Genomic DNA, 27907 nt, shown 5'->3' on the forward strand with positions numbered 1-27907 from the left:
TAGTTTAGTAACACAAATTAAGGTTAGAGAAGTCGGGGCGTTACAGCTTGAATAGGAGTTTAAGCTTTTTTTACTTAAAATTGGGCTACTAAGCTATTGACAAAGTATGTTGGTGACTTAAAAGAGAATTTTAAATTAAACAAATGCTTATTAGTTTAACAGAATTCAATTAAATTTTTACATAAAATAATTTATACAATAGAATCGAAATAAAATATTTGTATAAATAATAAAGAAAAATATTATAGTTTACTTTACAAAAATATGGGAGATTACAAAATATTTAGAAAACTAAAATTTTAAATTTTGATATTTGAAAATGAACCCTTGAATTATTTTTTGGAGATATTAATTTTAGAAGAGAAAATTATTATGAGAATTCAGTATATACACGCTCTTTACAAAACAATGTTATGTCATTTTCTATATATATCCATGATCTTTACAATTTAAATAATGTTTTTTCAGCTATTTTTTTGATCGAGTGCACCATGCCCTTGGTGCACCTGAGATCAAGAGGGTGCACCATACGATTCTTTATATAAAACCTCTAAGACCATTAGCGATTCTATATAATTTGGTTTTACCATTAGCGGTTCTATGCATAGAACCTCTAATAGTATTAGCAATTCTATATATAGAACCGACAACATTGTTAGCGGTTTTACATTGCCAAATTCCAAACTTGTGAACCGATCCTACGTGGACGGTATCGTGAGAAATTATTTTTAAACCGACTTATATAAGGAATTAATTTTAGCATTATTTTGAAAAATCGCTCGTTTCTAAATTAATTGGAGGTGAGATCGTTTTTAGAAGGCATAGCAAGAAACCCATTAATAACATTAACAAAATTAATGTCTGCTTTTACAAAAACTGTAAAATAAATTTTTTTTAAAAAAAAAAAAAAAGAAAAATCACAAAGAAGAAAGGAGAAAAACTCAACCCTTCTCAAAGAATCCCTCCCCAAAAACCAAAAATTACACAATCCCTCTCTTTCTCTCTCCTCCCAAAAACCCCCATTTTCTCTCTCTATCTCTTCATCCTCTCATTTCTTTAGGAGGGAGAATCAAAATTGTTCGTCACTTTCAAATCGGCGAATTTCTCAACTGATTTAGGGTTTTCATTTTCATCGATTCGCTCTTCTCTAGTTGTTGGTTATGGAACCTTGATTTTCTGCGATGAACCATGCAATTCTGAGATTTTAGCTTCTTTTTCAAGGTTTTAGTGGAAAATTTAGGGTTTAATTTTTCGATTTTTTTCAACTGCATTTTTTTTTTTTTGGTTTTGCTGGATTTTTAGTGTGATTTTTGGTTGAAATTGTTTCGATCTTCGGATGGATTCGCGAGATTCAACTTCGTCTTCTTCGATTAATGTGGCTAGAGAAGGTTCCGATGACGACGGTGTTCTTTCGGCCACTGCTTTGCTCGCTAAAGAAGCTTTTGCCTTGTTTCAATCTGATAAGTTTTCGGAATGTGTTGATGTGCTCAATCAATTGTTGCAGAAGAAGGAAGGTGATCCAAAGGTATATTTTTGATTACTTCGTATTAATTTTTGTTTATAATCACTGTTTTAGTTTGTAATTCATTTGTATTTTAGTTCGTAATTCATTTGTGTTTTTGTTCGTAATTCATTTGTGTTTTAGTTCGTAATTCATCTTGGAGGCAGTTTTTGCATTGAATTAAATTTATAGTTATACTCATGTTTGTTTCCGAAATCGAGTTTTTAGCTCGTGAAGTTCACTAGTTTAGTTGTCATTCATTCGAAACATTTGGATAAGTCACTTTCATTTGACTCATAACTCATATTGGTGGTAGTTCTTATACTGAATTAATAGCTTGAATGGATCTATACTTATTTTTAACTTGTAAAATTTACTGGTTTCCCCATCATTTGATTTCAATTGCTCTATTTGGATAGATTGGAGAGATAATGTAGTTTATCTGTTAATATTTACTTAGTATGCGAGAATGGGTATGTAAGGAAGTTGCTTTGGAGTGTGGATGTGTGCACTTTGGTTCACTACTTATGCTTATGGTAGCAAGATGATGTAGTTACTTCCACATCATTTATTTTTGATAGGGCATAGTAATTTGCTTTGGTGAGGACATGTATTAATGTTGACAGGATTAGTTCTGTGTGTATATTTGTTTTGAAGTCTGGTGAATTGTTTTCATGCTTTCTGAGAATTCTGATTGTCTGAGTGAGGCTCTCTCAGTTGAATTCTAGAGCTTGAGAGATTGGAGCTTTTAGCGAGTAATTGCTGGTGAAACAGATTGGAGGATCAGAATTCAAATTACTTTTAATTTGGTAGTAGATTATGTTCCGAGTGGATATGCACGGGTTGGAGTTTCTTATCTTGCGTTTTAAGTTCTAGTGAGGGACAATTGATTCCATTTTTTATAAGGTGAATTTTATCAACTAATGATGATTGGTTTGTTTTTATGGTGGATATGCAAGATGATTGCTTCATTCTGAGATCTTGAGGAATAATTATACCTTGAAATTTTCCAATCTAAGATGCAAGACAATTAGCCAATTGTGTGCCTTTTGCTAGTGGAAGTGTGTGTGATTGTGGCACAAGTGGATTTAAAGTGGTAATCATGGAGTTTGAATAGTAGTGTTAAGCCTTATTCTCATCTTGAGAAATTGCTGGTTGCTCTTTTCATTATCTCTATTTTTTTTTTTCTCTTTGTATATTTCAGAAGAAACTGCTTATGTGATATTTCATGTCAAGTTCATATCAATAGTTATACAATAAATTGTACACTGCATATTTTATTAAATTGTTCAAGTATTAGATTCATGTTTGGAATCTGATTATACAAGTTACTTGAAGAGTTTCTTTTCACTGTGTTGATGCTAAACTATGAGTGTATAATATCTGGCTTGATTAATTTGTAGATCATAGACGATGTCTGTTTTTTCTTTCCATGGTTGTTTGTTCATGTGCAAGTTATGTTTACAGATTTCGCATAATATTGCGGTGGCAAAATTTTTGCGTGATGGATGTTCCGATCCAAAGAAATTGGTTGAAGTGCTTGTCAATGTTAAGGTATGGAATATGATCTTAGTATTTTGTTTCATGTTGCATGGGAGTGATGCGACTGTTCTTATAATATAGCTGCTCGTTTTCTCTTGTTTGATAATATGTAATATGAAGTCGAATTAAGTGTAGTTGGAAGAAATAAAAGGAGAATAATCCATTTGGCCTTTTAGCAATATGCTGGTTGAAAATTTCTTCCAATTCTCTCAAGTGTGTTGAATTTTTTTGTGGCACTTTTTGTTTGACAATTACTGTTGGCAAAGTGAAATATGGAAATGTTGTAGTAAAAGCATGCCACGATTTAGTTATAGTACTGCAGTTCACAATAGTTAGGCAATTGGTCTAGTTAAAATTAAATTTGTCGCGGATTTGTTACAAAATTGAATTATTAGTCTCATAATGGATTTATTGTACCCTAATGGAATTTTGTACTTCTTCCATTTTACAATCTATATTTTATTTGAAACGATAAGCTGGGATTTGAGAAAACTCTATATTTTCCAGAGGAAAAGTGAAGATCTTGCACGTGCATCCCGAGAGCAAACAGATGCTGCTTCCCAAGCTGCTAATAAAGCCATTTCTGGAGCCAAAGGAACTAACAATTTGGCGAACAGCCCCAGTAAAGTTTTCACAGATGAATTTGATTCATCTGTGGCAGCGCTAAACATTGTATGTATTAAGTAGTATCTCACATTCACAATGTTGGATTTTATTTATGCTTTGCCTTCTTTTAATTATTTGGGACTTGGGTAGAGATTTAGTTTGTCTGTTTGTTTAATTGTGATTGCAGGCAACTGTCCTATTCCACCTTCACGAGTATTCAAAGGCATTGTCGGTTTTGGAGCCACTGTTTCAGAATATTGAACCCATAGATGAGGTAAGTTTATGTCTTTTTATATACTATGAGGTAAATCTGTCTTTTATTTTTATTTTTTTTTATTTTTTTTACATATGCAAATATGTATCTTTCTGATTCCTTTTCTATGCTTTTGAATTGTTAAAGCACAGACTACAGCTCTTCATGTTTGCCTCTTGTTGCTGGATGTTGCTTTTGTGACTCAAGAGGCATCTAAATTTGCGGTAAGTTTGTTAACTGTGAATTAGTTGAATTACTGTTGATTTTAATTGATACCATTGTTGTATAGCATACTCATCAAATTACTAATTCCGTTCCATATTTCTTTTTACATGTAGTTTTCTTGTTTATTGTTGCCTAACATCCACCTTTTGTCATCACATCTCGGTTTCTTGTTGGGGAGTATCTTTCTGTTCCCAACTGGATCAATTGGTTGGTTGTAGATTTTAATGAGATATGTTGAGTAATAAAGAATAAGATTCATGATGACATCTCTAGAGGGTTTTGTAAATCATTTGGATTTTGATATATTGGTCTTCAAAAGGGTTTGTGTTTATTTTGGTTGATTTTTTATTTTTAGATACAGCAGTCAATGTTTAGTTTGTTTGTGCTGCTATATGAGCACATATATGACATAAGTTGAATCAAATTTGAAACTATTTGTTCGGCTCAATTAGTTTCTGCCGTGAATTAACCTTCAGAGGAAGCAGTTTTGTTTGTGTGCTGCTGTTTGACAACACATATTTTCTTTTAACCTGTGGTGGAAAATGCAAACTTTTCCCTATTGTATTTGCGGAGAATTACTTTGGAGGAAGAAGTAATGCTGCCACAAAGCCACAATTGTAATATGTAGTGTCACCCATGAAACAGGAATACATGCGGTGGTTGGTTGGTTGAAGAATTTAGAACTTGAAAGTGCAGTTGTGTTGCATCCTGGTGTTAATTAGGTGCAAAATTTTTTATGGGCACTTCTTACCGTTGAACAATTTTTTATTTTTTAATTTTTATTAAGCCATAAATTGTGGAAGATTGCATGTCCCTCAATATAAGGGAACTATCCACTGCTTTCTGGCTCTGGTTATATCTTTCCCTCATCCAATCCAAGGCTATGGTTGTTGAAGACTGTTCTGTTTTGAGAAAACATAGAGGATTGGCCTTATGATTCTATCATCCTAGCACCAGAGATAGCTCTAATATTTTTCTATGGGAAAAGGTTGACTATTAGGTGTAGGGGAGGATATAGTCTGAAATGTGGACTGTTTATGTTTCTGGATTTCATTTTGTGCTCTTCATGAACCTAGTTTTAGATTTTTTTTTTTTTTTTTTTTTTTTTTTTTTTGTTTGTGCCTATAGAGTCAAAAGTTGTTGGTGTGTAGTTGTATTAGATAGGGATATACCTGAGATTGGAATACTGTTAGTTGTAGGGGAGAGCTGAGCATGTTTGTTGAAAAATGTGTACTGTTCATGTTTCTGGTAGCAGACTGGCTGTTGGGATTGATGTGATTTTATGTTTGATTGTGCATAAGAAAAGTGTTGTCAAGTAGTTGTGATAGATGACCCATAGCATTGATGGTAGACGAACTTCGTTCAATTATATTGGTTTGTCAGCCTCTGGCCCTCTGTCTTTTAAACACTGTTTTATTGACTTTCTTTTGTTCTATGATTTTCCTTTCCGACAAGATATATGCTTCCTGTAAATAGAAAACTAGCAAGTGTGGGTTTGTGTTTTTTATGTGTTCTTCAAAGAACCTTACAAATGCTGGTAGCTAGATATTATAGGGTGAAGACATGGAGAAAGGCTTTGTTGGGACTTAGACTTGGGTTAAAGATGGTTTTCTCTTTCTGTCTGGACATATGCTTTCTTTAGTGAGAAAATTGGTGAGCATGGCGTTTTGTCTTTTCTGTGCTCTTTAAGGACACCTAAAGTGCTTGTTGCTAAATGTTATTGGCTAAGGCATGGGAAGAGGATTTTGTTGGGATTTAAACTTGTGTCAAGGATGGATTTGTGTATAGTTTAGTGAGCACGCTGCATTGACTTGCAGCAGGTATAAGTTTTAAGGGATGTCTAGCACCATTTGTACCAGGCATTACTCCCAAAGCATCTAATGTGGCAAACTCGCTCAATAACTTTTTGGATATAAATTTGCAACCTTGAAACTCAATAGAAAACTACATCAGTCTCCTCCCACCTTTTTGGAAGGGTGAAGCATAGAATTTTTCCTATGCTGGGTATAACAGGTTAGAAAACTCAATAGAATTTTTCCTATGCTGGGTATAATAGTTTAAGTTAATAATATACATCAAGTCTTTGAAGAGCTGGATGCTGTATGGTTGTACCTTAAATCCTAGCCACTGCAGCTGCAGTTGTATTAAATATAAAATAATAAATGCTGTGCAACATTGGAAATCTTGATGTTACATTTGAGTCTGGTTTCTTGTTTATTTCTAGAGTCCAATTAAAAGCCAACTTTTTTTCTTCTTCAGGATGTAATAAGCTATCTTGAAAAGGCTTTTGGAGTAAGCTATATGCTCAATCAAGCTGATGGTGGAAGTACAGGGCAGCAACCAACTTCAAATATTGTAGTGAAGTCCTCATCAATTCCCAATAATTCGTCAGCCTCCGATGACTTTAATCCTGAAGGGACTGCTGCTGGAAATATCTCAGAAGGTTCCTTATCTAGAACACTATCAGATGAAACGATTGAGTATGAGACCTTGCTATCAACACTCGATATAAGCGGGCAGAATATATCCAGGGCATCTCATCTGTCAACTTCAAATGATCTGTTAAGGACACCAGCTGATCGGTCTACACCCACCATTAATTTGAGGTTACAGTTGCCCCTTTACAAGATACAGCTATTGCTCCTCACCAGAAATCTGAAGGCAGCTAAGCGTGAAGTAAAGCTGGCAATGAACATTGCACGTGACATAGATTCTTCTAGGGCTCTACTACTGAAGTCGCAGCTTGAATATGCTCGTGGGAACTACCCTAAAGCTTTCAAACTTTTGAGAGCATCAAATAGTCAATCAGATGTTGGAAGTTCAATTATAATCAACAATAACTTTGGGTGCATCTATTATCAACAGGGGAATCAACACACATCAAGCATATTTTTCCACAAAGCCCTGAGCAATTGTTCATCATTGTGGAAGGAAAAGCCTCGGAAGCTAGCCACATTTTCTCAAGACAAATCTTTTCTCATAGCATATAATTGTGGTGTGCAATACTTGTCCTGTGGTAAACCTGTTCTTGCTGCTCGATTTTTTCTGAAAGCCTGTTTGGTTTTCTACAACAGGCCTCTCCTGTGGCTGCGACTTGCAGAATGCTGCCTTGTGGCGCTGGATAAGGGACTCTTAAAGCGTACTGAGACCCCTAGACATGAATCACAGTTTAAGGTCCAAGTTATTGGGCAAGGGAAATGGAGACATCTTGCCTTTGAGAATGGTTCTTTGAGAAGTGGTTTCACTAATCTTGATGACAGGGAGGATTCGAGTCTTGACAAAAATAGCAAGCCAACGCTATCTCTGTCATTTGCCCGACAGTGTCTTTTTAACGCCCTTCACTTGCTAGGCAATTCTGAGTTGAAGCATATCAAGTCTGCGTCATTGACAAAATCTTCTGCAGAGGAAAGTGAATCTACTGATGTAGTAACAGCAAAGAACTTGGCTCACAAGAACTTGGGAAGCAATGATATGAAGTCTAAAGACACAGCAGGTTCAGGTCAAATGGGTACAAATGGAGATGCAAAAGAACAGAGAGGTGGAGCTCATTCTAATGCAGCTGCAGCAAACACCCTATCTGAGTATGAGGAGATTTGTAAAAGAGAAAACCATAAGCTCAAGCAAGCAATTCTTATTGATTTGGCGTTTGTTGAGCTTGAATTAGGAAATCCACTTAATGCGCTCTCTACAGCTCTAACTCTCCTGAATATACCTGAATGTTCCCGAATGAATGCCTTTTTGGGGCATGTTTATGCAGCTGAGGCCCTTTGCTTGCTGAACAGACCGAAAGAAGCTGCTGAACATCTCTCTACTTATTTAGCCAGTGGAAATGTGGAATTGCCTTACAGTGAAGATGATTGTAGACAGTGGCAGACAAAGAAAACACTGGACGCTGAAGATTCAAATACTGGACAAACTGCTGCTAGGGCTTCTGTGTATGAGGAGCAACAAGATGACGTATTTCTCTCACCAGAGGAAGCCCGGGGAGCACTCTATGTGAACTTAGCATCCATGCATGTCTTACAGGGAGAACTTGAGCAGGCTAGTCGGTATGCAGCTCAAGCTTTGGCGACTCTGCCTGCTAGCCAAGAAGCTGCACTCATGGCAGTTTATTTGGATCTGAAGCTTGCCAAATCTCGAGAAGCTCTCATCAAGTTGAAACGTTGTTGTTGGGTTCAGTTCTTGCCCTTCTCTTCAAGATCAAAAGCCGCTTCTTGATCTTTATTGTTGATTTTCTTCATTTTCCCTCATTTGCACTTAGTCATGTAGTCAATATCGCGGTGCCAGAGATGAAAGGTAGGTAACCCAATCTTTACAAAGTATTTGTAACATAAATATAGTTCGATTCAGAGAATCAATATTTTCATTTTTCCATTTTTCTCATTAACTTTTCCTCCTAGATTTACATGTAGCCGATGTAGGGTCCGAGAGATGGTGTGGCTTGGCCAACGTTTTCTCTTAGGTCAGTGAAATGCCTGCCATAGTGTCATTTAGTCATTTAGATGTGAGCTGTAGTTATTGAATTGTTGATGTTTTAGTGGCTAGTCATTTTTATGTTAATTGAGAAATAGAAAAAGAGCAACATGGAGCTCTTTTCATACAAATTAAGCCAGATATCCTTCTTTCAAGTTCTCTTTTCTTTGAATTCAAATGTGTTTTCTGAACTTTTATTGGAAAAGGTCGGAAATATTCATTGTTGGCTTGTTCAATGCATATAAAGTACGACGTAAGAAGTAAAGGTCATTTATAGTATTCACCGTCAGATATTGAAGTCGATATGTAAGTATCCGATTGATCGAGTATATTGTAGACTGGTTTTATTATTGAGTGTTTCAACTTACAAGTGAAGGGAAACTGAAAACAGAACATAATTAAATTGTGTTCATGTATATATGATCAAATAGTAATTCTCTCATCGTCTTTTGAACAAAATTTCCATCAAACTAGATATCATACGAAGAAAAGAGAAAGCAGTTTAATCAAATAGACTATAACCCTTAGAATCATCGGATTCTTCATTGTCAGATATGTCTTTATTTTCTTTATCCAGAGGATCATTTTCGGATATAACTCCATTTTCTTTATCTTTATCCAGAGGATTGAATATGGCGCCAAGGAAAAATATAGTCACTGACATCTTCTTTGATCATAAAGATAAAGGGATGATCAGCGATGAACCGTGTAATCCGCTTTGGAGGTGGCGGCGACTCAAGACTAAAACCCATATCATCATCTGAGTCATAAGTGCAAGCTATTACTTCTGTGCCTTTCTCATTGCATTCAACTTGAATATGTCGGATGATTCTAGAAACTTTTAGTGAGACGGCGTGGTCATTATCTTCAATCAAACCATCGAGCTCATCGTTGAAATCAAATGGCAATGTTAACCCCAATTCTTGCATATCATCCAAAGGTATAAAATTGTACGAGAGCTTAAACCTTGGAATAGATAAACACGTTATCAACTCGTTCTTCATTTTCAAATGCTGGCTTGTTAGAGGATGAGGGCTCTCTTGAAACTTTTCAATCAATTTTGGTAGCCCTATTCTTGCTTTCGGAAGGATAATGACCATAGAGAATCGCCTTGAGCTCGAGAGATTCTGATCATACTCATGTGAGATCTTATAGGGAATTCTAACAACGTCGTATTCATCAAATGAACCATAGTCATAGAAATTTTCGAAATCCTTCATGAAAGGCACCTCAACGGACCGTTTTCTTTCACCTACAGGGGAAATTCCTCCATTTCCCACTTTCCATTAAAATAGAGTCCATTTGCATGACTTAGGGTTAAATATGGAGAATCAAAGGCTCCATCAAGATAAAGTTTATTATTGAGGCCTTTTGTCTCTTGTTCAACTCATGCATTCACCTCAGCAACTGCTTCATCCTAAAACAAAATTATAGATATCAAAGAGACGTATTTATTGAAAAAAAAAAATCGAAAATAATTCAAGATGCAAATCTATATCTATACTTCGTATTTAAAAACTCAAACCGGTAAAGACAAATGTCCCCATCCGCTATCATCTTTTCCAACCCAATGTGCCACATGTAGTCTTATTTTTTTAATTTTTTTTTTTAATTTTTTTTACAATATCTATATCTTTCTTAACTATTTCATTAAACATTTCATGTTCATCTCCCCTCTTCAATTCAACCCTTCACTTTTCTGTCTTTAATTTTAGTCCCTCCACCTTTTGTTTCAAGCCTCATTTTAAATTAAAGTTCTAAAAATTTAATTTTTAATCATGTTTTCGATTACACATTACACCCATAACGATTATTGGTATTTTTTCACTCATCTCTCAATGCAATTTATATGAACAATCTGTGCATTGCACGGGCGAGATGGCTAGTTTCTTTAATTCTTATTCCATTTTTTTTTGCTAAAATTCTTTTACCTTTACACTAATTACATACATTATGTTTCGGATGAAAACAATGGGACCTTCAATAGGCCCTCTTCAAGGGGGAAGACTAGTCTCAGTCTAAGTGACAGCTGGGCCGAGGGTTTTCTGCATAGCAAACACATGTAAAACTAGCCTCGAGGGTTGTGCCGAGGAAGGCCCCTCCGATGCCGAAGTCAGTACTGTGTTAAAAGAGAGAGAGAATGAGTTATGCAAGAGATTTGGTTGCTTAAGGCTGATTGTGAATGAAATGTAAAATGAAGTCAATGCTAGCTTTTATACCTTTGCTCAATTAAAGGACTTGGGCCCTTGAAGTCAAGTGGGCTTGCCACGTTGACCAGACCTTTGACTGACTTGGCACTGGGCTGGAGAATTGAACCTTGCTTTTGGGCTTTGAATTATATCATTTGATGACTAGGCCCAATAGAGGAGAAATTGGACCCAAACAACTTGCCCCCCAGACTCGATTTGGAAGAGTAACGGATCGGGTTTTGACTTGCAAAATTGGAAGGAAGCAAATGATGATAACTTTAATTAGGAGAAGTTTGAGAGGTTACGGATGTTAATAACCGTTAATTTGGAAATAATTGGAAGAAATGGGGAAGTGGAGAAGATTAGTGGGTCATTAATTGGAGAGGAACACGAACAACCAGTGAGTAAAGTGGGATTAATGGGGTTGTTAGTGGATAACTTCAACTCGTGTACTTATTAGCGGATATGCAGTCTATGAGCGCCAACTTCAATTCCTCTCCTTCTGCCAGGGTCTGGAGCAGACTGTCTTCCCATGGCTTGATGAAGATCATGCTCTGATCCAAGAGTATGGGGCCGAAAGCATTTCAGACTTCAAGGCCCGCATTGAGGAACGAGTGAAGAGGGAAGTTGAGACTCAACGTCTCATGGTTGCGGACTTGGAAGGTCAGATTGCTCGCGCTATTGAAGAGTCCCATATGAAGCAATCTGAATTGGAGGCTGAAATCCAAAAGCTGAGAGACGAGCTGAAGACTCAGAGAGAGGAAGCCTCCAAGGATAAGGCTGAACTTGAAGCTGCTAAAAATTGCTGGAGACTCGGATGTACACCGAGGAAGAGTATGCTGAAGGTTTTGAAAACGACTTCAAGACAACGCGACGTTTGGCTTTTCATGTCGCCCCTGAGATCAATTGGGATCAGGTCGATACCTGGTCTGTAGACCCCGAAGATACCCATATTCAGGAGGCTAGCCTCGCTGAAGTCGCTTTCTTGGCTCGGCAAGCTGAGGCCGAGGCTCAGGATGAGGAGGATGCAAAGAAGGAACAAGATGCTGCTTGCCTTGCTTCGTCCTCCGCTGGCGCCGAGGCTTCTAACGTTCCGAGCACTGGCCCTGGGAATGCTGAAGCATAGGAACTCGGGAAGTCGTCTACGGAATCCTGCGAATCCACATGTGCCTAATTGATTTATGCCGCATCTGCTTTTGCCTCTGTTTTTGCTTTCAGCTTGCCTTGAATTTGTACAAACTTTTTTTTTTGCACTTCGTACTCAGTTCGGCAGTTGTGCTCTCCGCTTTGTGGGCAGCTGCTGATTTTTGAATTTCTTCTTGTTGTTGACATTTGAAATCCTCATCTATGCATATGAAATACTTTTTCAGTTTTCTTCTCTCATTGCCTGCTTTTCTGTTCTTTGTACTTTAGCTGTTTTTCTGAATTTCTTCAAGATTTGGCTAAGTGAAGAACCTCGACTTGGAGATATACTTGGCTGAGAACTTCTTTATCTGAGAGTGCACTGTCTCTATTTGCTTTCCTTTTACCTCACTCTTTTTACTCAGATGTTTCAACTTGTGAAAATTTTTCCCAAGTACTAAGCTTCGGCTAGGAACTTGCTAACCGAGTGCCTCTTGCCCCCCCCCCAGAAATCTGAAGGTGATGTCTTTAGGATTCTGGGATAATTGCTTTGACTTCCCTGGCGCAGCCGAGGGTTTTGCCTTGGTGAAATTTTTGCAATATTCCAGCTTTGAAATTTCTCCTCATTTTTTCTTTTTTTTTTATTTATTTTATTTCATTTTATTTTTTTTATTTTTGTTTTCAGAAGTTCTTATTTATTACTCAAGAGCCATAGACTCTGAGAGCAATACTCTTGTGACCCTTTCAATTAATTCGAGGGAACGACTATCCGAAACACGATGCCGGGGCAACGATCTATCCGAAATACAATGCTTCATCAGGCAATACTTCAGAAATGCAATCATTACCCGAAACTGATTCATCTGAAGTACAATGCTTCATTAGGCAATACTTCGGGGCTTTATAAGTCCGTATTTTTTAGACAGTGTTAAAGATGCGCCTATGGCCTCTTTGCCCGGGGGAACTGGTTTGTTCGAAGTACAAGGCCTCATTAGGCGATACTTCGGGATTTTACCATTTATCCCCGTCTCGGCAGGCTTTGTGGCTTTCCGAAGTACGATGCCTCATTAAGCAATACTTCGGACAGCACCGAACAAAAACCTTGAATATAGAAGACAAAATAAATAGAAACATTGCGGAATTTGAATGAATGGTGGCTCAAAGGCCTTTCATTAATGAAGAGAATGTACTTACATAGATTGTTCTTCCCCGAAGGGCTTTACACATGATATTTTTTTAGTACATCAGCGTTCCAGTGGTTTTTCAACTCAGTTCCATCCAACTGTCGAAGTCGGTATGTTCCTGGTTGAAGCTCATCATATATTTCATAAGGTCCTTCCCAAGTAGCTGAGAGTTTCCTATGAATGCGGCCTTTTTGCACAGCAGCGACATTCCGAAGAACAAGATCCCCATTTTGAGAAGTCTTGCATGGACTTTTCGATTATAAAATTTGCTGATTCTCTGCTTGTATGCAACCTTTTTGTCTCGAGCTGAGTCTCTGATCTCATCAACGAAGTCAAGTGATTCTTTCATGAGTTGCTCATTTTCTTTGGCTTAGAAGAGATTTACTCGGAGACTTTCTGAGCCAATTTCTATTAGAAGGACGGCTTCGGATCCATACACCAATTCAAAAGGTGAATGCCTCGTCGCCTCCTTTTATGTTGTCCGAAGTGACCGGAGAGTTCCTGGGAGTTCATCTATCCACTTGGACTTTTGATCCTTAACCCTCTTCTTGAGAGCGTTAAGGATCTGTTTATTTGCGGCCTCGGCTTGACCATTACTCTGAGGATGACAAACCGCAGAATACGCCAATTTAATGCCGAACTGATCTATGTACCACTTTAGCGACAAGTTATCAAATTGCCTCCCATGATCAAAGGCAAAAACCTTCGGAATTCCGAAGCGAGTGATAATGTTCTGCCAGATGAACATTCTGACTGCTTGCTCTGTAATGTTCGAAGCTGCTTCGGCTTCGATCCATTTGCTGAAATAGTATATGCCGACTATCAACCACCTTTTTTGATATGGAGCATCGGGAAAGGGTCCCAAAATGTCCAATCCCCATTGAGCAAATGGAAGTGGATTCAGGATTAGTTGAAGATCTCGGGATGGCTGATGGATGACTGGTGCAAATTTTTGGCAGTTCTTACACCTTTTGACCAACTCCTTAGCATCTTGAATCATTTTTGGCCAATAGAATCCCGCCCTTAGTGCTTTATGGGCTAAGGTTCTCCCCCCTATGTGGTTCCCGCAGATGCCGAAATGAATTTCCCGAAGGATGTAATCTGCATCTGTTGGACCTACGCACTTCAATAGTGGGGCTGAGAATTATTTCTTCAGGAGCTCCCCTTCGAAAATGATGAACCTTGAACTGATTCTCTTCATCTTAGAGGCTATTGTCTTCGGGAAGTTCTCCCCGAAGTTTATAAGCAAGGATGGGATCCATTCAGCTCGGTTCATGTGCGACGCAACAAACCGCAGGTTCTTGGTCAACACTTCTTTCTCGGTGCACCTCCACATAAACAGATCGGTTCAGCTCGGTTAGAGATGAACTTGCAAGTTTGGAGAGTGCGTCGGCTTGAGTGTTTTGACCTCTTGGGATCAGCTTTACTTCAAAAGTTCTCAGCTTTGCAATTACAGTTTTGATCTTTGCGAGGTAAGAAACCATTGAAGGCTCTTTGGCCTCATATTCTCCTCGGATTTGATTTGCGACAAGCTAAGAGTCCGTCTTCAGACAGACGTGCTCGACTTCCAATGCTATGCACAGCTCTAAACCAGCAATTGCTACTTTATATTCAGCCTCGTTGTTTGAAGCCTTGAATGAGAATTTTAGTGCATACTCAAAGGATTTTCCTTCAGGAGAGGTAATGACTACCCCTGCCCCCGAACCGTTTAAGGTGGAGGATCCATCCGTGAAAACAGTTCAGATTTTCTCTTCTTCGTCAAGTGTCTCTTGATAAGAACACTCGGCCAAGAAATCTGCTAAGGCTTGAGCCTTGATAGCTGCCCTCGACTGATAGCTGATACTGAACTCGGTAAGCTCGAAAGCCCACTTTGTTAGTTTACCAGATTTTTTCACCTTGCCGAGGACTTTTTCCAGCAGTTGATCAGTTAGGACCACTATCTGATGAGAATCAAAGTAGGGTCTTAACTTCCGAGCTGCTACCACCACTTCATAAACAACTTTTTCGAGTAAGGGGTAGCGTGTCTCAGCATCTGTTAAAGTATGGCTAACAAAATAGATCGGCTGCTGAATTTTCTCTTTTCCCCTTAACAACACCGCGCTGATAGTGGCTGGACTCACTGCCACGTATAAGTACATTATTTCTCCATCAGCTGCGCTTGCCAGCGTAGGGAGGTGAACCAGGTGCTCATGGAGTTGCTGAAAGGCCTGCTTTTTCTCTACTTCCCACATGAGCTCTTTTGATTTTGGGAGTTTGAGTGCTTTGAAGAAAGGTAATCTCTTGTCCGAGGCTCTAGAGATGAACCTGGAAAGGGCAGTCATTCCGCCAGTGAGACGTTGAACATCCCTCTTTGTTTTCGGCTCGGGAAGATCAAGAGTCGCTTGTACTTTGGCGGGATTGGCATCAATCCCCCTTTTGCTGACCATGAAGCCAAGGAAGTTGCCTGACTTCACGCTGAAGACACACTTCTTCGAATTCAGCTTCATTTGATGTTTGCGAAGAGTGACGAAGGTTTCGACCAGGTCCGCAACATGGTCTTCTACTTTTTTGCTTTTGACGATGGAGTCATCAACATAAACTTCCATGTTTCGGCCTTTTTTCTCGGCGAAGACCTGATCAACCAACCGCTGATATGTTGCCCCCGCATTTTTCAATCTGAAGGGCATCATTTTGTAATTGTACACCTCGGAACTTGTGACAAATGTTGTTTTCGTTCGGTCATCAGGGTGCATGAAGATCTGATGGTACCTAGAAGATGCGTCCATGAAACTGAGCAAGGCATGGCCACTCGTCGAGTCGACTAATTGATCAATCCTCGGCAAAGGATAAAAGTCCTTCGGACAAGCTCTATTTAGGTCCGTGAAATCAACGCACATTCTCCAAGTGCCATTTGCCTTCTGAACCATCACCACATTAGCCATCTATTTCGGATATTAGCAAGGCTTGATGAACCCTGCATCCAGAAGTTTTTGGAATTCGACTGCAATGTCTTGGTTCTTTTGAGCGGAGTAGTTCCGCTTCTTTTGCTTAATGGGTCGACATGTGGGGTCGACATTAAGCTTGTGGGAGATGAGGTTCGGGTCAATCCCGGGCATATCTGATGCTGAGAAAGCGAACACGTCTCTGTTGTCTCGAAGGAGTTGGATTAACTCAACAAGGAACCTCGGATCTAGTCCTTATACGATGCTAACACATTTTTCATCATCTCCTTCTGACAATGGTATTGATTCTGTCTGATTATATATCCAGTTCCATTGCTCTGGCATTGGATTCTTCGGATTCAGACCTGCTAACAATATCAGTGGGCTTCCCAGACTTTGGCTGACTTCCCGAGTCTTTCGGCTCAGACTAAGAACTAGACTTTTCTTTCCCCAAAGATGTCTTCTTTGCTGGGGATCCTTGGGCCGAGGCACTGAAGCCCTTGGGCCTTTTCGTTCCTCGGTCCTTTTCTTTCCTCCTCATCATCCTTGCCGCTACGGCGATTCTTGGATGGTTTGAGGTGGTTGCATCTTCGGGCCTCCTTTTGGCTGCCCAAGATTTTTTCGGAGCGTCCCTAGTCTGAAACGTAAATCATTGCTTGATTGTACGTCGAGACAACTCCTTGAATATCGTGAATAAGGGGCCTCCCCATGATCACGTTGTGCACAGATGGAACATCGACGACTAAGAACTCGGCCATAATGCTTCGCTACGCCAGGTCTTGACCTAGGAAGACAGGAAGAAGAATCTTCCCGTCTAGGTATGATGAAGAGCCATTGAATCCAGTTACCGGGAAGGACACTAGAGTTAGGTGTTTGCTCTCCAACTTCAGCTGGTCGAACGCCCTTTAAAAGAGGATATTGGCCCCGCTGCCACCGTCCACTAGGGTTCTATAGACATTGTGGTTTGCAATGCCCGTCGTGATCACTAATGGGTCATCATGGGGGTACACCACCCCCCTACAGTCTTCGGTTGTGAACAGCATGTTCGGCACCGGAGACTGAGGTGCTCGGAATTCAGCATTATGTACTTAATGGGCCAAGCCCCTTAAGCGGCGTTTCAGCGTATTCCAAGAAACACCCCCAGAAATAGTGAGAATGTCAAGGTTCTCCCCGTCATTCTGCTTGTCCCTTTTCCGGAGAAAGTCTAAATCCCGTCGAGAGTCTCTCTCGGCTTTCATTTCTTCGCGGCGCTCCGCGACGTATTTTTTCAAGTAGCCTTTTTGGACCAAATCCTCAATCTGGTCTTTCGGCCGGAGGTAGTCCTCGGTGCGGTGTCCAGGGGATTCGTGGAATTTGTACGATTGTTCCTTCCCCTTTTTCTGATGCCATGATGGAAGTGACCTCGGCTTCTTGAATCTCCCCTCATCCTTGGTTGTGCTGAAAATTTTAGCACGTGGAAGAGCAAGGGGATTGTAAGACTCAAACCTCCCCGTATAGGGGGTCCTATCTTTCTTCGGCTTAGGTGCCGAGGACGGTTCTGAGGCTTTCGCCTTCCCTTTCCTCGGCCCTTGGCCTTCGGACAGTTGTCCCTTAGCTTTCTCAACCCTGGGTTGGGACTGAGATTTTGTCTTGTTCCATTCTTCGGCTCAGATGAACTTATCTGAGGCGTCCAAAGCTTCCTCCAAGGTCTACAGGGGATGCATAACCAGGAAATCAAGGAACTTTCCAGCTTGTAAGCCATTTCGTAGTGCGAATACGGCAAGGCCCTGATCCAGACTCGTAATTCTGGATGACTCGTTGCTGAAGCGAGTCAGATAGTCTCGGAGGCTTTCATCATCCGTTTGCTGCAGACTCATTAGCTCTGCAGTCGTTTTCTCTCGGCGAGGTCACTCAAACCTGTTATAGAGCCTTCTTTCACCCCCTTGGAGATCCACGATTGTGCAACGCCTTTGAGGGTGGTTGGAAAATATTTGCACCAAGTAGCCTCGGACCTTGGATTAAGATACATGTGCCCCTCGTAAGAGGCAATGTGCTCTTTCGGGTCTGAGGTACCATCGTAAGTAATGTGCGATGGTATTTTTACCGTTGGCACATGCTCTTCCAATATCCAACTTTGGAAGGGCGAGCTTGTATGGACCATCACGGTTTTCCCTTTTTGCTTGGTCGAAGGGACCTCGCTTCTCCCTCTTAAAGAGGTGGAAGTGGTTTTCGTTCCTGGCCGAGACAATTCAGGGTAGGGCCTGGTTCCCTGGAGGAAGGTGAGATGGCTGCGCACGTCTACCTCTCTTGAGCCTAAGCGTTCATAGACGCTTCGGCGAGCAGACTCCTTGCCCTCAGTGGTGGTGTTGCTGCTTCGGAAACTCATGGAGTCCCGAGTTTCGGAGTGATGAAATAAGTGAGGGTTCTTCTTCCTTTCCCTCTCGGTTTTCCATGTGTCCTCTTGCCATTTCTCCCCGAGCTCCTTGTAGGGTGGAACTTGTCCATTTTCCTCTTGTCCAATCCTCCTTCTCAGGTGTCTCGGCTGAAGAGGTGAAGACTCGGGGGGCGTTAGTGGGAGCTGCCCCCCTTGGGCTTTGAGGAACTCCATACAGACTGCTACGGCCCTTGCCACTTCCTCTGTAGAGGGCCCCAATGGAGGGGTTTCTTTCGGCTTGGACCGAGAGTGCAGACTGTTCGGTGGAGGATTCCTCGCATTAGACCTACTCGACCTAGGTGAAATTGTTGGCCGGCGAGTGTGGTGTGAGGAAGAGTCTCTTGAAGCCTCCCTTTCCTGAGAATTGGGAGCTTTCGAAGAAGGAGAAGATGGTTCCGGTGATGGCGAAATCGGTTGACTTTCCCTCACCGTGATCAGGTTTCTGTCCTTCCTTGAGGGGGTAAAACCACCCTTCTTTCTAGCACTTTTGGTGCTTTTGCCACTCTTAGTCATATTTTTCGCTAGGAGTGATTGATTTTTGGCTTGATTTTTTGTATCCTCCCCACAGACGGCGCCAAATTGTTTTGGATGAAAACAATGGGACCTTCAGTAGGCCCTCTTCTAGGGGGAAGACTAGTCTCAATCCAAGTGACAGCTGGGCCAAGGGTTTCCTGCACAGCAAACACACGTAAAGCTGGTCTAGGGGGTTGTGCCGAGGAAGGCCCTCCGATGCCAAAGTCAGTACCGTGTTAAAAGAGAGAGAGAATGAGCTATGCAAGAGATTTGGTTGCTTGAGGCTGATTGTGAATGAAATGTAAAATGAAGTCAATGCTAGCTTTTATACCTTTGCTCAATTAAAGGACTTGGGCCCTTGAAGTCAAGTGGGCTTGCGTTGACCGGACCTTTGACTGACTTGGCACTGGGCTGGAGAGTTGAACCTTGCTTTTGGGCTTTGAATTATATCATTTGATGACTAGGCCCAATATAGGAGAAATTGGACCCAAACACATTACAAAGTCACATGATCCTATTAGATGCGACATGTATAATTTTAAAATGTTATCTTCTTTTAATTTGTATTTGATAGTAATTAGAGATATTAATAGTCCAAGTTATACACGTCAAATTAATATCATAATAAACATAACATACTTAGTAATATTTAGAAGGTTTGGATTAATTTAACCTAAATTGTAGCATAACCTAATTCAACTTTCATATTGATAAAAATATAACAAAAGTAGAGATTATTTACATTTAGCTTAAAATCAACATACTTGACTTTAGCCTGGTATACATCCTCAAGAAAACCCTGGTGATTTTTATTAAGGGTTTTTTATTCTTTCACTAAAAGAGCGTTGAAGTTGCATATAACCGGATTGTCATCGTCATCGTCAGAACCGGAGGATTTGGCTAATTGCATAAGATTAGAAGCTTGAGTGACCAAATCATCAACACTTTGAAGTTTGATATAATGGAGAAGTTGATGTAAGGTTGCTCCTTTAGCACCATTAGCAATCATGTTTAATATTACACACATACCAAAAGGCTTAAAAACAACGTTTTCTAAAGGTTTATCGGATGATTATACCTCCTTTACTAATTTGTGCACGGCAACATCTACGCAAAAATCCATGGTTTATTCGTTCTCTAGTAATTTTGTTGAGAAATTAATGATGTGTGAGATAGCTGTATATATATTTATATATACTAGGATAATATTAGGGTTAATAAGGAATTAGCGATGTGAATCTCAGTTCGAAAACTAAAAGTCACAAGGATATAATTTAACCTAATTAGTTTGAGACAAAATACTCGCCATAAATTAGACTAGATTTTGAGTTTGTTTTCAAAAAAAAAAATTAGACTAGATTTTGAGCTAAATTAACAAGGAATCCGCCTAGACTAGTTTGTGCAAACGAATATTGTAAACAGCATTTGATTGCAATCAATACAAATTTAAGTGTTTAAACTCAAACTATTTATAAAATTAACTAGTATTCCGAAACCAAGCACAAGAACAAGTCTACATGGTTTTTACAATTAATAAAATCTGATTTGTTTAGTTGTCCTAAACCAAATCGATTCTTTCTTAAAATTTATCCCTAAAATATAGGACTTTAACATAGATTAATAACTAATCTTATCCTAATAGAAGACACACGTTAATTAGCTAATAACTAAAAACCGTAACAAACTAATCAACTTGTTTAAAGAATCGAACTAGAATCGAACTATAAGTATTCTGAGTTTACAGAACTTAAAGAAACTTAAAGATAGATTACAAATCCTAAATTCTAGAAAAACCCTTTCAAATAAAAGGTAAAAACTTGTAAGCAAAATCTAAATAGAAACGATTAAAACTAATTAAGTATAATATTCCAACACTTCATGTAAAATACGACCTAACTTTAACGATGGAACTTGAATTATCTCCAGCTTACTCGATCTGTTCCCTGATGAGAAGGAAGACCATTTCCAATCATTGTTCTTTTCGTTTTTCGACGATTATGGACCATCTCATAACTTAATTACGTTAGTTAACATTTACGTAATTTGGATCAATGTTTGGATCAATGAAACGATAGGGAGACAATATTCATCATCATCCAAGAGCATAAATTTTAGCGATTACCTCATCCTTTGTAACTTTGGAAGTAAGGAGATCAAATTCTAACCCTACATTTTTGTGGTGTTTAGGGGTTGTGTCTCTTGTGATGATAAACTCAATCAAAATTCGCCATTTTTTTGGTTCTAGAAGATATTTTTTGACCCAAAACTCAAAATAATCGAAAAAGTTAGAGTGAAAATGACCCGAATCGACTTTATATCGAACCTAAATTCACCAATTAAGTTCACTAATAGTTAACTTGATATGTCGTCTATGCCTAAGTGAATTTGGGGTAAACAATAATACAACCAACTTTTGTTTAAAGAAAGTATTGAATGATCGTCATAGAAAATTTCTTCTTTGGGAAATGTATGGTACAAAGACTATCAAATATTGAATTCAAACGATTATATATGTGAACGCCAAACTTTTCAAAATTTAACTTATAAAATAAAGATAAGGAAGACGAGACAAATTGAAGGGATGTGCCATTGCATTACTTGGTTACAATAATAACATAATGTGGTACAACACATAATATTACATATGAATGTAGCAATTTTAACTCATAACATATGAGTCATTACAAATAAAATATGTGTTCAATAATAAACCCAAATAACATCCTACCAAATTCCAATGAACAAGAATTAACAAATCCAAAATATTACATGAGGAGGTAGAACAAGTTAATGGAAGAGATAAAATTAATGGATGCTCGACATTCTTTCATGTCAAAATTATCCATTCGTTCAATCGTAATTCATCTACCAACCTGCGATACATAATAAAAAAACAAAATTAAAAATTATAATCTAGAAATTTTTAATATATTTATTTTTAATTTTAACTATAAGGTAGTTTCTTAAATGTCCATACGTAAATGGGCCCAATCAATGTAAGGAAATAAAATCTTAGACGTTAAATTTAATCTATTAGTTATAATGTTATCTGGAGAAATATAAATAAGAAGATATGAGATGAAAATATTTAAATAATTAAATAAAATGTAATTCTTACATTGTTACATGTATCCAAATTAAATTATCGTTACATCAACTATCTATAATGTATAACAATCAATATTATAATAATTCTGGTACATTAGGCTGAAATCCAAATTATATAGGATCCCAATCTTAAATATTCTCTCACATAAAATGAGTAACACATAAAATTGTACTATATATTATATAATAGCAATAATATTGTGACGATAAGACATATTATACTCCATTTAATTTTTATTTGTCTGATTTGTAATCTTTAATTTGCAGCGAAAGAATATATAATATAAGAGCGAGTAATAGGGAGATTGATGAAGCGACGTACCATTTAAACAGAGCAAGTGAAGCCAGGAGGTGGGTTCTTGCCACAACTGAGGAGAACTTGAAGAGCAATAGGAACATAAAGTTTAAGGTTAAGAAGGTTAACTTTGAGAGTTGTACACAGGCAAACTGCTGCTTCTGCCTCAGCAAGGCCTTGCAAAATCGGGCAACATTTGTTGACTGATGGATCACCAAGCCCAATGTGGACTAGCCCGCCAAGAAGATCCACACAAGCACCCAACTTGAGGATGTCAATTGGGCACGTGGGCTGTCCTTTTGGTGGGCTGCTGCCGGGTGGGCATGGCGCGTCACTTGGGCCTGATGGTGGGCTCAACACTGGTGGAACGGGCAACTTGGGGACGGTCACCGGTGGAACGGGTAATTTTGGGATGCCAGTAGGTGGCAGGGGCAACTTGGGGACGGTCACTGGTGGGACGGGCAACTTGGGAACGGTCACTGGTGGAACGGGCAGTTTCGGGACGCCTGTAGGTGGTAGGGGCAATTTTGGGACGGTTGTTGGTGGTAGTGGCAGTTTTGGGACGGTCACTGGTGGAACGGGCAACTTAGGGACGGTCACTGGTGGAACGGGCAACTTTGGGACAGTCACTGGTGGAACGGGCAGTTTAGGGATGGTGGCCGGTGGCTCAGAGGGTTTCTTTCCGGGCTTGGGAGATGGCTGATCACCACAATAGCCGCAACCCAAAATGGGAGCGGCCGAGGAAATGAAAAGCATGCATATGAAGAGAAGAGCAGAGGACTTAGAGGAGTCCATCATATGATAGAAGTAGTACTGAAGAGAAAGAAGAGCACAGTAGGAAGTGTAATGGTAGAGAGTAGTGAAGAAAAGAGTGTTGGTTATATAGAGGGCAAAATCTATGCATACATAACAAGAGAACAAAAAAAAAGAACACTGAAGCAGCATTTCACGTGAACAAAGCATTGGGACTAAGCCAAATAAGAGGCTGCCAAAAATACTCCCCCACTATTAGTTGGCATAAAACAACCTTACTATTGCATTTTGCCCACAGTTGCTTTCACCCCTTTTTTTTTCTTACATTTTTTTACCATTACTTAGAAAAATAAATAACCATATATAGTTCAACATTTTCTTGGTTTAGTAATCAAGATCATAAATCTTTATAGTTCTTGTCAAAAAAAAAAAAAACCTTTATAGTTTTCTTGCAATATTAATCTCAATACAATATGTATGTTAGAGTACGTATATGTATGAGCTTATTCCATAATTGTGAGTTTTGAGCGATATGATAATAAAGGGGCGTACCACTTCAATATAGTGATCTCATTCAAAATTTCAGTAGAATTACTATTACTTCTGACCCCCCCCCTTTTTTTTTTTTTTAATTATTCCGACCCCCTTTTTTTTTTAATTATTTTATTAAGCTATCTTGAAGAGTAAGAACAAGCTTGAAATAGATGACTCAATATAGATCCACAACATCCGCTTTAATTATACATTAATGCCTAAACTATTTGAAAGTAACAACATTGACTTTTAATAAATTAATCAATATATAAATATTTTATAAAGTGGATCATGTTATAATTACAATCATCTAATTAAAAATGTGTAAACTATGATTTGAAGAAGTTTAATAAACAATATGGTTAATGAAAACATACATATGGGGGAGTGAGGGGTCTACAAGTTTTTAACTTTTGCATGAAGCATTAAATTGTTACTTTGTTTTATTTTTGAAACATATTGTTACTTTGTTAGTTGTAACATACAATAGCTTACTTTTAATCAGTCAGACTATAAAGCTTAAAATTATGGAAAGATAGTACTTCCTACTTCAAATAATGATAACTTGGTAAAGATATCTGGACAAAAGCATACTAGTGTTTCTTCTGGAGCTGATATGACTGCCCATAGTATCAACAAAACTTGAGCAATTGCCAACAAAACTTACTAGTATGTCTGATTTCTGGTTTTCACTTGCTTATACTCGTATACAACATGATTCGCCTTACCTTCTTTACAATCTGAAAAGGTTGGTTAAGATCTATATATATATATATATATATATATATATATATATATATATATATATATATATATATATATATATATATATATATATATATATATATATACACGTACGTGATATAAAGTACGTAACATATATTTTTAGATGTACACGTACAACTTTTTCACTAATTTTTCTTTTTTGACAACAACTAAATATATTTATGTAATCAAAGTTTACAAAATACGAAACAAGAACTAATTAAGACTTACCACTACCAACTTCAAACTTAAAACAACCTAAAAAATGAAAACATGGCGTTTAACACTTGTGCCTTTCATCACTACTAATGAATACATGTAACATCTATTTAAAAAAACTATATACTTGTATAATTTTTTTTAAATGTATGTTAGGGTCTTAGGGATCTTTAGATATACATAACCTAATTGATCATCAATTCATCATATATACTTTTTTTTTTAACGAAAGACTCGCATGCATCAATGAAGTCTTGACCTAGTAGCAAAAACTAAGAAAGCAGAGGCTATGTACAACCCCGACTTATTAGATGAAAACGTGAATAGTTTCCTATACAGACAATTAAATGGGCCAACTCTGATCAACAAGTTGCGTTATAATTCTTACTTTTCTATAGTTTTTATTTGATCAACTCCTATACATTTTTCTTTGGTTAATTGGTTTGATCTAGTAAAGGGAGAAAGAATTCAGATATATTTCCAACCAATTGGTATGAATAATCCAAAATAAAAACTCTGTCTTTACTCGTTAAGTAACATGCAATTGGATGTGGAGTTTTGGAATAATATCAATATATATTTACTCTCCACTAGCTAGTAAACAGGCCGACATATTAAACACTCTAGAATAATTTTAATCAATATTCCTAAATTATATTTTAATCAAAATTCGGGGTTATATTTTAAAGTTTGAATATCAACCATTAATGTGTTTAAGAAATATTCATGAATTATATATTCGAATTTAAAAAATTAATGGCTTTTTTTTAAACGACATGAAAAGAACAATGTCTCGATCAAGTATCAGCTACTTTGTCAAATTACACCCTTCATCGCTAAAAGAGTCAAATTTTTCCCTTTTAGAGTTTCTACAGAGTAATATATTCATTCATTTCTAAGAAATTGATCGAGTTATAAGACCATTTATACAACCTAATGCAATTATTGTAGCTTTCTCTTTTGAAATCCTAATAAATTAATATCTTCACCGAAATATAATCATAAAAAATGATAGAGTGTGACAGTTTTAGGGATGGCTTTCAATAAATTGTTTCTTCATATGAAGGCATTGCATAAATATATACTCTATACTTGATTGATTATATATTCTGTAATTGATTGATATTGAAAATACATACGAAGTATATGAGAGTGAGACCGTGTATGATTATTCAGTATGAATGCATAATGTTAAATATCTATCTTAAGGTGGAAATTGCAAGCTAATAATCATGATTCTTTACGTCTATATCATATATAATTCCAATGGTAGGGCCAATTTGGATTTTGGAGAAGAAATCTAATTTGACATTTCCATTGGATAGTCTATATATGTAATAATGAATATCATAACCCTAACACTATAAAAGAAATAGTGATTTTATAGATAGTGTGTGTCCGTAGCTTGTAGCCACATAGTAACGCTTAAATGATTCTTTAATTTATTATTATAACTTTTTTACAAAATGCTAATATAACATTATTACCTAGTTAAAAGTAAAACAATCAAATATCCCTAATACTAGATTAGTATATGCGCGTTGCACGGTGGTGATAAGTTATTAATCCATATTTTTTTTTATATCTTTTGTTGTTGATAACTTTTTAATATTTTTTTTATTTTTTTGTATAAAGATGTTTTTTATAAATATAAAAAAAACATGTCCATAATCCTTTTTTTAAAGGGGTTTTTTTTTTGTGCTAGATCATAATATTTACTATGTTATTGAAAATATATTAAAATGATGATTAGACAAAATATATTGCAATATCTATTGAGCTTATACGTTTAGAGTGAAAGTTAAAGACATAGTATCCATATCTATTGAATATTGTTGTACTGTATTAGGAATATCCAAAATTGGTACGGAGTATACAACAATATTGATACAAAATTCAAGTTTCGGATTTTTAGTTTCATACCTACTTTGTCCTAATTTCTAGCAAGTAAAATGAAAGGGCAAAAAAAAAAAATGATGATGACATCATATTGAAGTTTGGAGGGAAATCTTTTAATGAGAACTTGACACATAAGACACTTTAAAGAATTGATGACATCAGCACGTTTTGTTTTAGTAATAGTTAATAGATATGGCTTCAAATTAATTTTAAAAAGCGACCCTAAAAATCTCACCAAGAATCTAATCTAATATATATAAATAAAGTAGGCATTTTTGGAGAGCATTCGGAGCGAAACGTAAGAAATATACTTATTTCGACCAATAAGAAGAAAGATTTGTATTTTATTTTTGAATTAAAAAATTATGTCGCCACCTAGATAAAAGTAACGAATTAGATTTGATATAATCTAAAATTTTAATGCCACGTAGATTATAATCTACGAATTAAATTATTTTAATAAAAAAAAAGTAAAAATATAGGAAAAGATAAATATATTAATTCAATACTACGGGTATAAGAAATAAAAAAAAAATATACTAAGAAATATTTAAATGATAAACGCTTATAATAAAGTTTGATACCTATCATTATAAGATAAATTTTGATAGTATTTATGATAAGAAATACAAATTGTTCGTTAATTATAATTAAATTAAAATTTGTGATACCTACCATTATAAATTGACACATCATACGATACAAACAAAATTTCGTATCAATAAAAAACCCCATCAAGCGAATTTTGTGTTAGTAATTTTGTGTTAATTTTTGGTCATCAATGGCCGGGTAATTTTTAGCTTAATTTTTAAAATCCTATGTTTAAATTATATTTCTAATTATTATTTACAATGTATTAATTTGGGATACTCAACGATTATATGTTTATGTTTTATTTACTAAATGTTTTTTTACATGCAGATCTAACACATTATACGACACAAATAAAATTTCGTATCAATACAAAACCCCATCAAGCGAATTTTGTGTAAGTAATTTTGTGTTAATTTTAGGTTATCAATGTCCGGGTAATTTTTAAAATCTTATATTTAAATTTGTATTTGTAATTGTAATTATTAGTTACATTGTATTTATTTAGGATATTTAGCGATTATTTTTGTATGTAATGACATACGGTTAGATGTTGTATACTTAATATATGGATGGCTTTGGTTATTTTTGGAGATGATGAAAAAATTCCAATGCATAGATTTGATTTTATATATTGCAATAATTTTCCATTTATTGGTAAATATATTGATTTATTTTATATAAATATAAAGATTTAATTTATATCAATTTCAGTTTGGCTAACATTTCACGGTTCAATTTATCCATTGATGTAGTAGGTTGGTTGTGGACGAGGTTGATGATTCTACTGAAATAAAAGAT

General features: G+C 37.0%; 3 protein-coding genes across 3 annotated transcripts; 1 reads left to right on the forward strand and 2 right to left on the reverse strand.

Annotated features, from left to right (window-relative positions):
• The first annotated feature begins 925 nt into the window (after nucleotides 1-925).
• On the forward strand, nucleotides 926-8805 carry LOC110707992 (CCR4-NOT transcription complex subunit 10-like). Its single transcript, XM_021886086.1, has 6 exons — nucleotides 926-1525; nucleotides 2969-3055; nucleotides 3551-3715; nucleotides 3837-3923; nucleotides 4055-4126; nucleotides 6387-8805. Exons 1-6 carry the CDS (start codon nucleotides 1337-1339, stop codon nucleotides 8343-8345), a joined length of 2559 nt encoding a protein of 852 aa, XP_021741778.1. The 5' UTR covers nucleotides 926-1336; the 3' UTR covers nucleotides 8346-8805.
• Nucleotides 8806-9214: 409 nt separating this feature from the next.
• Nucleotides 9215-9820, reverse strand: LOC110708153 (serpin-Z1-like). Its single transcript, XM_021886259.1, has one exon. It carries the CDS (start codon nucleotides 9818-9820, stop codon nucleotides 9215-9217), a length of 606 nt encoding a protein of 201 aa, XP_021741951.1.
• An 11687-nt stretch (nucleotides 9821-21507) lies between these two features.
• On the reverse strand, nucleotides 21508-23215 carry LOC110707994 (36.4 kDa proline-rich protein-like). The gene is made up of 2 exons (XM_021886087.1): nucleotides 22373-23215; nucleotides 21508-21815 (listed from the first exon to the last, which is right to left on the reverse strand). Exon 1 carries the CDS (start codon nucleotides 23141-23143, stop codon nucleotides 22376-22378), a length of 768 nt encoding a protein of 255 aa, XP_021741779.1. The 5' UTR covers nucleotides 23144-23215; the 3' UTR covers nucleotides 21508-21815; nucleotides 22373-22375.
• Nucleotides 23216-27907: the final 4692 nt, after the last annotated feature.

The sequence above is a fragment of the Chenopodium quinoa genome, unplaced genomic scaffold (assembly GCF_001683475.1).
Source record: "Chenopodium quinoa cultivar QQ74 unplaced genomic scaffold, ASM168347v1, whole genome shotgun sequence".
Classification (NCBI taxonomy): domain Eukaryota; kingdom Viridiplantae; phylum Streptophyta; class Magnoliopsida; order Caryophyllales; family Amaranthaceae; genus Chenopodium; species Chenopodium quinoa.

Coding starts and splice junctions, on each gene's coding strand:
- LOC110708153 (XM_021886259.1), bottom strand. CDS start 9,820: ATGAAGGATTTCGAAAATTTCTATGACTATGGTTCATTTGATGAATAC.
- LOC110707992 (XM_021886086.1), top strand. CDS start 1,337: ATGGATTCGCGAGATTCAACTTCGTCTTCTTCGATTAATGTGGCTAGA. Junction 1,526..2,968: donor AGAAGGAAGGTGATCCAAAG/GTATATTTTTGA, acceptor TTATGTTTACAG/ATTTCGCATAATATTGCGGT. Junction 3,056..3,550: donor AAGTGCTTGTCAATGTTAAG/GTATGGAATATG, acceptor TATATTTTCCAG/AGGAAAAGTGAAGATCTTGC.
- LOC110707994 (XM_021886087.1), bottom strand. CDS start 23,143: ATGATGGACTCCTCTAAGTCCTCTGCTCTTCTCTTCATATGCATGCTT.